Raw genomic sequence first — 12,307 nt, 5'->3', positions numbered from 1 at the left:
GAATAATACAATTAACGGCACTTAGAGGTGTCCTGAATTCGAGATCATTAATCAGCGCTCGCTTTTAGCAGGTTGTAAATTTCACCGCATCGACTAGCAAAGCTTTCGTAACTTACAAATTCTATGTGCGCACACCTCCTTATCATCGCATCATTGCTGACCCACATATGATGCCCGTATTGTGTGCGTGCGGGCGCGTGCGAGCGTGTATGTGCGTGCGTGCGTGCGTGCGCACGCACGCATGTACAAACCGGCATTCATTGGTTCTTTTCTTTTACGTCAATATTGTTGTGCACGTCTTCTCTGGCGCAGGCAGCGACGCAGTCCGACAATTGGCGGTGATTCCTTGGGCGGCGACGAAGACTGCCATCGCCTTCGTCACGACGGCTGAGCCGCTGAGCTTGTGGTGCGCCTTGCCGAGGGAGGGCTGCCGCTCCTGCCAGCCGCTGCCGTAAGTTGCGCCTCACAGACGTCGGCTTACTGCTCCTCGCTGCGGCGTTCCGCGCACAATTGTGCACCAAACTCGCCACCTGAAGCAAACGATAGCTGAAATGCTATGGAGCTGCAGTGTCTGTGGAGAGCAGCCTGGTTTCGTGGTAACACAATGGGGGGGGGGGGGGGGGTGCTTCGCACTTCTTCCACGCAGGGTGGTCGCGAGCTGATGTGAAATAGCCAAGCCACATATCACAGGATGAATGCATCGACCTAAGGGCACTGGTATGCGTGCAGTATACATGACGAGCAGGGTAAACAGATGGTGGATCCGGACCCATGAGGCAAACATGAGAATGTGAGGAGATACCGCGAGAGGCTTAAATATATGTTCATGATTGTTCACAACAAATTAGGAATTAACAGCAGCAAGTACATTGAGCTCGTCCCGGGTCGTTCGACACGATCCTACCATTCTTTAAAAGTGAAGGAATACTCATGCCACACTGAAACATACAAGAATTCTTTCTTCCCCCGTACTGTGCGGGAATGGAATGTCCTCAAAGCGAATATTGTAGAGGCTTCTACTGTGGAGTCGTTTACGGCGTCGCTTAGGAATTTGTAACAATTTTGCAGCATTCAACATTTCCTTTTTTTTTCTTCTTTCCCCCAGTGCTCATTTTGACGCGAGATTCGTCTAATATAGTGTAATGTTGTTTCTTTTCGTCGTTCATTTTTTTCGGTATTGTGTGCTGAGTTGCGTGTGCCTCAAGTAGGTTTTTCTTTTTGTCAAAGTGTATTTTACACCCACTCCTGCTTAAGGCTTTGCAATAAAGCCAGCAGTCTTCTGTAAATAAATAAATAAATAAATAAATAAATAAAATAACAATGTGCTTGAGTGGACTTTACAGGCAACCAAAGATCATGAACAGCAGCTTACCAGTACCCCTCAAAAGCAGAGCTCAAGAGGAAAGGATTCAATGGCTGTATCTTGTCATTACTCACCTATGGAAAGAAACATGGAGGCTAACGGAGAGTGCAGCCGGCTATGGAAAGGAACAAGATAGGGGAAATGTTAAGTCGGAGAGAGAGAAAGAGAAAGCTGAGTGGCCCAGGGGAAAGATGCGTGTTAATGATAACCTAGACGTGATCAAGGGGAAGTGGGCAAGGCAAAGCATCTAGCATGGAGAGCTAAAATTCCGACGTGCCCTTAGTGTGACGGAGAGGGTACCCAGAGACGCCGAACGTAGCTGGATGTGGCACAGTCGTGGGGAGAGATCACATTAGGAACTTTGTGGGACGCAATACGGGGGTAAATTTGGAATGTGAGACGCCGTTGTCCTGAAGTGGATGTTGCTGGGGTGATGGTAGCGATGATGATCATTTCACCGCGGCCACTGAAACATTGCGGGGCTTTGACTGATATATACCAGGTGTTTCATGGAAGACAATTAGGATTTTCGAGGTAAAGATATGGTCTTTTCTGCAGTTTTACCAGTGTTGGCGGACACCAGAAATCCTGTGAATCAGTTCAAGGAGTTAGCTTTTTAATTAATTTTTAATAACTAACTTTTAACTACTATCCGAGTTAGGCGTCAAGTTGCAATTAGCTACTTGTAGCCGCTCGTTAATAACAGCCATATCAGTTTTTATAATTTCGAAAATGCAATTAACCTTGGCGCTGTGCCTCGACAAAATGTGGCATTTTTTATTAGTTACGTGCACTGGAAAGGTTGATTTGGCTGCATGTTTTTCGAAAGCGCATGTATTTTGGAGCGATGTCACCAAATCTTGTCTACCCACAGCGCCGAAGATAATCTCGTTTTAGAAATTCTAAAAACTGTTAAGGCTATTACTAAGGACCGGTTACAAATATTTAATTGCAACCAGTTGCCTAGCTGTGATCGTTAAAACTTGATTATCAGAAATTAGTTAACCAGCTAACAAAATAGGACACCTCACCGTCTTTCCGGTTGCCGCCATCATTGGTAATATAATGCCGCAAAAGGCTTATTTTAACCCCAAAAAGCCTATCTTTGCAACTCACATGGTATTCCCTGAAACACCTGGTATATTGGCGCGAACAAAAAGTAAATTTTGCTGACCCACTCCGCCTATTGCGTTCATTATACTTGGCATCATGGCGGCATGGGCTTTTGAAAAGGTGACAATACTTGAAACCAAACATTAGATGCTATGTGTAGGGGAAAAAAATGCCATGCAGGGAATTTGGATGCCATAATTATGGCAACACAGGCTTTATTGGTAGTTCTATAGGCTTGTCTTCTGTTCGGCACAGGAGCAGCACATGTCCCAGTTCTGCAGCGTACGACTGGGTCTGTTGAACTTGCAAACAGTAGGAGCACGAAGTCAAAAGCTATACAAAATCCAAACAGTTTCGTACAGCTCTTTATTCCGCTTCAAGAGCAGATGCTTTACCAGTGGTCCTTTGTATCTGATGTCAGCTAAAGTGCGCACTCAACACACGTTACTGACCGGAAGTTCGCGCGAAGAAGCTGCGACTTGCGAGCACGGCCTAGCCATTTCTCCGCATCTCTTGTAAGATTATGCCTTGCTCAGCTCTCCAAAGGGCAATACACACACTTTGTTGGGGTAAGATCAGTGCTGGCATGCTGGAACCGCACTGCCGTGCATTGGGCGGGCAGATCGCTTATTTTCTTCACAATTTCTTGTGGGGTACCGATAGGGCAGAAAGTTAGTCACTTATAATAAAGCAAAACGGCAACCTAATATGAGACCTAAAACGACACGAAAGGTCGTTGAACCTTGTTGTAACTAAGACGACGGGACCATGCGATTTCTTAGTTGACGTTGTTTCGTTGCAGCTGTAGGGGACCTTGGCCCCAAATATCGCGTGCTAACTGACATAGTTATCATTTTGTAGACAAAGGAGAACATACATGGTGTTTAGTCTGCAGTTCATGTGTGCTGACGTTGTTGTGGCCTGCTTGTTCGTCTTTCCTTTTGTGAAACCATCCAAAGAGAGGCATTGGCAATAGAGTCGCCGCTGCTCGGCCACTATTACCGCGGCCCTTATCAGCTGCAATATCTTGAAATGGGGGTTAAATAAGCGGCTCCTCCTCGTCTACGGCACTAATACCCCAGGACTCGTTTTGCAGGCGTTGAAACCTAAGCGGGCCGCAAAAAAAAAAAACGCCTACCCGCTGGCTAGGCTAACATGTTCGGGTGCTAACCTGTATTTGGAAGCGTCGGGGGCATTGTGTGCGCGCTTTTAAGGCTCTCTTCGGGAAATAAGATTGCTGGCAACAGGGAGAGGTGCTCAGGAAATTTTTTACTGCGTCTCTGTCAAGTCTCCCCTTGTGCAGAAAATACCCGGAGAAGAAACTCGAGTGGCCAACCTCGGTCACGTGACATTGTGACGTAATCCCAACCTGCCTACCTGTTTGTGAACAAACTGAACATCGTGGCAGGTGGAAGTTAAATAATTAATGTATCGCGAGACGTTGCCCAGGAGGAGGGTGGAACCAGCGGAACACAGACGCAGGACAAGAAAAAGGAGGTACACACACCACACCACACACCACACCACACAACGGTGTGGTGTGCGTACCTTCTTTTTCTTGTCCTGCGTCTGTGTTCCGCTGGTTCCACCCTGACAACATTATGAACCAACTAGCCCAGCAATTTACGCCCCAGGAGGAGAAACCTGGGTCGCACAAGCGGCACGGGTGGAAGAACCTGCCATCGCAGGGCCATCGCTTAAATGCTGCACCACTGCGCCAGGAGTGGTACGAAGAATCCCAGGGCGCGAGGACTCCGAGGGCACGAACTGTCAGCGCGCTTTCCGTCAACGTATTTGCTGTGTTCATCTTTCATGTGTGAAAAACTCTTTTTTAACGGTAGGCATAAGTCCAATGACCTTGGTAAATTATCCGAGCGCAGAGCGTCAATTGCATCGCTCGCCGTGCCTTCGTTCAGCGGGCCTAGTACCCAAACTGCCACATGGTCGGTGAAGATAGACCTGCTTTAGGCCAAGTGGGATTAGCTTGAGGCTCGTCTTATCCATCTTAAGTACATGTTACTCCGAAAAAAACTAGATTTCATTACATGGGCATGAGCCGCCGCGGTGGCTCAGTGGCTATGGTGCTCGGCTGTTGTCCCGAAATACGTGGGTTCGATCCTGGCCGCGGCGGTTGAATTTCTTTGGAGGAGAAATTCGAGGCCCGTGTACTGTGCGATATAAGTGCACGTTAAAAAACCCCAGCTGGTCGAAATTTCCGGAGCCCTCCACCACGGCGTCTCTCATAGCCTTAGTCGCTTCGGGACGTTAAACCCCATAAACCAAACCAAACAAAATATGGGCATCTGTAGCATCTATCCATAGTTTCGTTATAGCGAAGTTTGACTGGAGGTACATTCGCAAAGACCGCAGGCATAGATAGCACTTGACAACTCGCTCTGCCGCTATCACATACACTGAAGCTTGGACGCTCGTTCCCTCAAGTGAGGAGCGGGCGCTCAAAGTGCCTCTCTCCAGACCTCCGCCCTCTCCTTGCGTCTCTTAACTTTGCTTCCACCGTGGTGCAAATAAACTTGGACGACGCTTAAGCTTCGCCTGTAAGAGTACAACCAGAGCTTTATCTGACCGCCGCCATTAATCAGCAGCCGCTATATGCAGCGGCGCGGAGGGGGAGGATGGCACTGCTTTCTGTGCAGACGAACAGGCTGCAAGCATCGCCTGCATACTTTACGCGGCCATAGAAAAACTGTTGGTTCTCACAACAGTTTTTCAATGGCCGCGTAGAGTACCGGCGAAATTAACGCCAACGTGCAAAGGAAAAACCGTGCTCGTATACCTGCGAATACTTTCCTTCCTTGTGGGCGAAGAGTGCAAAAGCAAAGACTGTGACTGGAGAATCGTCTTCGTTTATCGCATGACGGTGGATTGTCGCTGAAGGAGCAGGCGGCATTTCTGAGGGTGGTGGTGGTAGTGGTTTATTTAAAATAAAAAAAGTGAAGGAAAAGAGTGTTGCCGGCCGCGGCAATTGCTATCTAATATCTTAAGCACCCAAGCTGCAGCCGGCGGAAATGAAAGGGAAAGGGAGAGGATAGTGAGGAGAAGTATAGACGGGAGCGACAGCAAGAAAGGACAGGGGAGAGCTTTGTACACTATTTACAAAATACGAAAGTAATCAAGTTCGCGCCGCTCGCGCGCTAATGTCCAAGCATTGTCCGCAAATAAGTGCGCGCGAGCGGCCACTGCGCACAATCATAACAGAAGTAAACTCTATGTACATAGCCGCGCGCACGTATAGCGTCCTGTCTCAGACTAATCGCGCGCGCGACACATTGCACTAGCGGCCGGGGTGGGGCGCCCGGCCGCGTATTTCTGAGGGTGAGTCACTCTGAAAGGAACTCTACCTCAGTGTCTTGCTTTGTGTGACACCGCATGGGCCACAGCATTCACTGGGAATCAATTTGCTGCGTTGAACTGGGTTTCTCAGTGACCACTGTATGTCTCCCTGGTTCATTCGCCACCCTCATTCCCTCTTCTCTCGACTGCGCAGGCAGCGGCAGCTGATGTTGGCATGCATTCTTGGCCTCCTGCCAGAGCTCTGAGCAGCCCCGGAGGATGACGGCGAATATTTCGATTTTATTTTTTCAAATCTTTTTTTGTTATTAATGAATTGGACACACTTAACAATAATGTTATAATTTATTAAATCAAAAGAACGCAATAGCCGCCTCCTCATTCCTTTAGCAGCCCAGAAGCGCTCTGTGAGCGTTCATCCATCGCTGTTCACTGAGGTTCTGTCCACTGTTAAGAAGCGGGCAAAACTGGAGAGAGAACTGCACTTAAAGTGCTCCCACGAGCTGTAAGAAAGGCTGAGTCCATATCACACTCAGGATAAAGGATTCAATGGAAGCAAGTTCACAGGAGGAAGAGTCATTACTGACGGATTAGCTGCAGTACCTACTCCTAGGGCATATGTAAACTTGGATGGTATGGTCCAGGCAACGGCGACTTCACGTTAAAACTGTCCTCAAGGGGAGGTCCAACGTGACAGCCCGTTAACCCTCAGCAAGGGAGTGCTGGAGTTTTCGCTTAGGAACTACGCTAATGGCACTAAATAGTCCTGGTTTGCAGTTGTGGACTGAAAAAGAAACTACAAATAAGATAAGATAAATGGCTGCGTGTGTGAATGCGACCGGGCTGGAATACCGCGCCGAAATACATAACGCGTCATAATACGGTTGCCTAAGGACAGCTGTCGAAGTAGCGCGACTTGTTGAGACATTAGTTTCGGACCCGCTCGAATTGGGACAAGGAAACCTGCTGTTGAGGCGAAGAAATGATCCATTGCATTTCGGACCTTTAATCAGTACTGTGATCATGGAGCTCCGAAGTCTATATTGAATGTAGTATTCAGTGCGCGTTGCAGAGTTCTGCCGAGCCGTTCTTGTGCTACTTGAGATCCTCAATCCATATGTAAAGGCAGCATGTAGCCCACAACGTGAGGGATGTTGTTGTCAGTGAAGTACGGCAATTTAATAAATGCAAGAGTGCTCAAAATAAAACCTACGATTTGTCATGAAGTGGGATCCATGGGAAACTGCGGGCGAAACCCAGCTGCACTACACTTTCAAGAGAGACAGCGCAGATCTGTGTGCAACTCTGGCTGGTTTTCCCCGCAACGGAAGCATATTTCCTCTTCATTGCATTTTGCCACCGCGGTGGCTCTGCGGTTGCGCTCGGCTGCTGATCCGAAAGACGATCCCTGCCGTGGCGGTCGAATTTCGATGGAGGCGAAATTCTAAATTCTGCAAAAATCTGTGCGATGACAGTGCACGTTAAAGAACCCCAGGTGGTTGAAATTTCCGGAGCCCTTCACTACGGCGTCCCTCATAGCCTGAGTCGCTTTGGGACGTTAACTCCCACAAAACATAAGGATCACAGGAACAAGATTGCACACTGGACACAAAGGAACAGGTACCGTATCAGAAATCCTTATGGAGCGGAGAGGGCGGTGCATCGCGTGGCCCAAGTGATGACTGAACCGTCCAGAAGCCGTGACATGACAGTTCTTGGTGATGCTCGTTCATGACGTCGATTCGGCTGTGGATTGTAATGCAGCAAACATTGCCAGCATCCTTACAGCCAGTGGAAGCGATGGCAGTCAATGAATTGACGGTGTAATGACAGCAAACGAAGCTTGACCAGGTGGAGCAGTCTGCAAAGCCGTGTGTCGTATAACATCGCGGAGCAACGGCTGAGAATGAACAGCAGGAGTAATTTATCCAATGATCCCGTTGTCTTACCGCGCTGCTGGCTGCCATGCTTTGTTACTTTTTCTTGATTCTGACTGCAGCTCGCACTCAATAGCTGGTAAGCAGTGGCGTACGTCTTAAAAGTACTGACCTTTTTCGGCTAAAACCGACTTAAAATAAAAAAATGTAACGTCGGCAAAGTGTTGTCGATTTTTGTTCAGTTTATACCGGAAAGTCCAACCCAGTTTATAATTAAATGACTGATGAGAGGAATCCTCCCTTGGACTACACCGTGACTACGATAGTGAACAGAATTTCAAAATGCGCGTAAACCACTAGAAGCGAAATGAGCGAAATGCTTTTTCTTATTTTTTTGCGACTTTGGGCAACATACAGGAGGCAAGACAAGAGGAGTTGCTAAACCTTCTGTCTGGTCTCGACCTCGCGCAGGGTACAGCAGCAGGACAGCTTCAATCTAGGCATTACTTGAGTTCATCGTGAATTCCAACCGACACTTGCTTTATGCACAGTAGCAGGTATGCTCAGCTTGTTGTAAGCAGGCGTGTGAGGCAATGGTATATTAGTTTAGAATATACTGGCATATAGCCTGATAGTACATGTTGCATAAATTCTCTCTACTTGAAACAACGCACAATGCTCGGGAGGAAACACAGAAACGACGACGCTGACTCGCGACACATGAATTGACATCAAAAGCTATTCGCGTATTTAACGAGATATAGACAGCGCCACCAAGCGTGCATAATGGCGGACGACTGGATCATCATAATGGTACAGTCGGATGCATCGGATACAGCTCAAGAACGAAGCGGCAAGCACCGCTCAAAGGACGCCCTCAAGCTTATCCGACGAGCGATTGTTGTGACTTCGCTGTTAATCCTATTTCACGGAGACACCTGCCAGCCATCTACAATGTCACGCTTGTTGGAAGTATACAACAGCTGTATCTTGCCGCTACTCGCGTATGGAGTAGAAAGGCGAAGGCTAACGAAAAGCGTTCAGCCTGAGTTAGGGACAACGCAGGGAGGTATGAAAAGAAAAATGATTGGTGTAACGTTAAGAGACCGTTAGCTGGCGGAATGGGTGAGGGAACAAACGCGGGTTAATGATATCGTAGTCGAAATCAAGCGGAAGAAATTGTCTTGGGCAGGGCATGTAATGCGAAGTCAATATAACTGCTGGTCCTTAAGGGTAATGCAGTGGATTCGAAGAGAGGACGAGCGCGTAGCAGGGGGCGGCAGAAAGTTAGGTGGGCGGATGAGATTAAAAATTTTGCGGGGATACGGTGGCTGCAGCTGGCAAAGGACAGGGTTAATTGGAGAGACATGGGAGAGGTTCTTGCCCTGCAATGTGTGTAGTCAGGCTGATGATGATGATAATATCATAACGGCGACGCCGCTGGCTCGAAGACATTCTTTGAGGGTTTTAGCTGCTTTAGTAATGGGCTTTCTGAATCAGCATTACTAATTCAGGGTTTGTTTTTTTTTCGTTTTTTGGGCGGCATATTGTAATCAGTGATAGTGATAACTACAGCGTCACGCCTTGAGATCACAACGAAAGTGCTTGAGGAACGTCAATGCGATGGCCAATGTCGATGGTGCTCATGGGATGCCTGCAAAACATTTTGCTACGCATCGGAAGAATGGACCATTACCTTCAGTTTCCATAACCGTAGCTTACAATATTGCAATATTTAATTTTTTTTTCAAGAATGCTCTATAGACTCTCTGTTATGCTGTACTGGGTCGTCGGCACGCCTGGCGACGATATTAGATCGATAGTAGCATTAACTCAGGAAGACCATGAGGTGCAACGCACAGCGCAAAAGTGAGTTGCAGTTCAGCACCAGGCGTGATCGACTGCGGTGTAAGCCTATTGCTCTTAGTCTCTGTAGGATCATTGTAATGCGTTGCTGGATCGTCGGCACGGCTGGCCACGATATTAGTTCGATAGTAGCATTAACTGAAGAAGACTACGATGCGCAGGGCACAGCGCGCGAGAGTGTGCATATTATTTGGATTGCAGTGCTAGTAAAACACGACGATGAGCAATGCACATCTGTGAAGTTCGCGGTAATCCATCTATAAAAATTTACATTGGAAGTCGATAAACACATTCCCTTACCTGCACGGCCTACACATGCCTACGTGGTATGTAATAGTCACAGAAAGATCAAAAGCTAGTGCACTTTGAAGCCACATTGTAAATAAAGGAAGTACTTTATAGGTTTACATGGCATTTCTATGGAAAGCTCAATTTTTCACTATCGAAAGATGTAATTTGTAAGCTGTTAATTGCAATTGGGCTATTTTGACGTGCCAACAAATAAGAGGAGGTATAGCGTACGCGTTTCTAGAGCCTTTAGGCAATCAATATTTTATCAGCCGTTGTCGTCACCAGCGCCACTACCGTCCCCACCTCCACCACAGCAACAACCAACCACCACCCCCAGCACTACAACTCCTGTGCAGTTACTATGTAGTTGCCAGATCATATCTCCCGACAGACCATAGAAGAGCCCTAGGATGGTGAATTCTTTGTCATGAGATTCCCTCGCTGAAATTTTTGTTTGCTTCGTGAGTGTAGATACCAAAGGAGGCCTTCAAATCTTCCTCTACCGATATATGCTAAGATAGTGCTGTTTATTAAGGCGAAAGCCTTTAATGCCTCATACTGTCGTTAGCAGACGCGTCGGCAGGAGTGTCGACAGACGCGTCGGCAGGAGTGTCGACAGACGCGTCGGCAGGAGTGTCGACAGATGCGTCGGCGGCCGTGTCGACAGACGCGTCGGCAGCCGTACGCGTGTCGACAGACGCGTCGGCAGCAGTGTCGACAGACGCGTCGGCATATTCGTCCGCCTTTGGCCATCACTGCTTAAAAGGCTCAAGCTTCCAGCATGAATAAAGGCGCACCTAGTGAATGCATGTGCTTCATAAATAAAATAAAAGGAGTAAAGTAGAGAAAAGGAAAATAAAAATAAAAATAAACAAAAATAAAAACAAAATGAAAATGATTTGGAAATAAAAATAAAAAACAATAAAACTAAGAAAAAGAGTAAAAAATAAAAAATAATAAAAAAGTAAATAAAAACAAACAGTGGCCAGGAAACGCTTTCGCCTTGCAGCACTTTAGAGAGCCAAAGTGCCCCATGAATTTTTTTATTGCCCGTCCAGAGAATGTGCAGTTTTCGTAACGCGAATATTCTGTCACGGGTGCTGATATCTGCCTGGTCTGAATCTACTCTGCCCTTGATGAAAATCGAGCGAGTGTTCACCTGAGCGTTGATATAAGCGATTCTCACATATTTTTTCGAACATTTTGCTTATAGGATCGGCACAAGTAATATTCCCAAATGTTCGATAAAATTATTAGGATCCTTCTCGGTTTAGGTACTGGTGCCACCACTACTTTATTTTCTTGCATTTATAGTTCCCATCTACGGGAAGCTTCGTGATGCAGCATAACAGGCCTTGTTTTAGTGCGCAGCTCTTTGGCGCCCGTTTCTCCGTTTCGCGGCGTCGCTGTCGCCGTTCTCTGCTGTAATCAGCGGTGGACACCTTACTTGGGCTTTAAGCTGCGAAACCAATGTAGCGGGAGCTTCGAAAGCACAGGAACGGCGCATCACTGCCCTCTTGGAGCAGTGGACACTTCAATCGTGCTTTAAGCTGCGAGGCGGTAGGGACCGATGTGCGCTGCATGCGTTTGTATTGACAACGTTGTGCCATTTTAAAAAAAGGAAGTGCGCATAACTGGTTCCCTGGGTCAGTGGACGCTTGAATTGCGCTTATAGGCACATACGTGGGGCGATGAGAGAGAGATATAGGCTGCATGCGTTAGCACTGACAAGAGTGAGCGAACTCTCGTGTTCAACCATTAGCTGCCACCTATCAGTGTGTCAGGGTGGGTGGGGACTTTAATAAACTTATAAAGAAAAACATGAATTAATTACCACTTATGCGGGAGAACATCCCGTTCCTCTCGCTCGTAACGCCTCCCACGGCTGTGAAACCTCGCGAAATACTTGCATAGACCTCGTCTTTGAGAACCATACATTGGTGGAGCAAAGGGAGCATGTATCTATCTATTTCTGAGACCACAAAGCTTCCTTCATGACAATCAAGACCTGTCAGTAGAGTATTTCTTGAAAAACGAAACTGTGTGAAAAATAACAAGTTGTCTGTAATTGTACATACATCTGTTGCTCGAAGTCTTAGCCTCAATCTATCGAAGAGCTGAAAAAGCTGATCAGCTACGCTCAGATGTCGCATTAGGAAGTAAGGTAATCATCGGCAATTTTTCTCGTGTCCCAGAACTCTCTGGATTATGGCGCAGGTCACCTCAACTTTTCTTGACATATCCTTAATGCGGACCTATTGACGTGCAGTGGACTGCCTCGTAATTGTAAAAAGGGCTTCAATGCTCTTTGTGGCTTGTTCATAACCAGGGCCTTCGTTGTAGGGCTGAAAACTCTGGTCAGCTGGAGGAAATATGGTTGGCCCGCAGGTAGGTTTATCTTCTTCGTAGGCCTATTTTTTAATTTACTGCATGATCAATATCTCTACTTGTTTACTCCTACCCTCCAAGGCTCGGATAAAGCTGCACA

General features: G+C 47.2%; 1 protein-coding gene across 4 annotated transcripts in view; it reads left to right on the top strand.

Annotated features, from left to right (window-relative positions):
• LOC149357903 (uncharacterized) overlaps positions 1-446 on the top strand; it is a 286,652-nt gene extending 286,206 nt beyond the window's left edge. For all 4 annotated transcript variants that reach the window (XM_089584956.1, XM_089584958.1, XM_089584955.1 and 1 more), the window contains one exon: positions 313-446. In XM_089584956.1, coding sequence (XP_089441082.1) covers positions 313-342 — 30 coding nt within the window. In that variant the 3' untranslated portion in view covers positions 343-446. The remainder of the gene's footprint in view (positions 1-312) is intronic.
• The last annotated feature ends 11,861 nt before the right edge of the window (positions 447-12,307 follow it).

Source organism: Amblyomma mixtum, chromosome 3, assembly GCF_055824585.1.
Source record: "Amblyomma mixtum isolate Tamu chromosome 3, ASM5582458v1, whole genome shotgun sequence".
Taxonomy (NCBI): domain Eukaryota; kingdom Metazoa; phylum Arthropoda; class Arachnida; order Ixodida; family Ixodidae; genus Amblyomma; species Amblyomma mixtum.
This window is presented reverse-complemented; position numbering and strand designations above follow the sequence as displayed.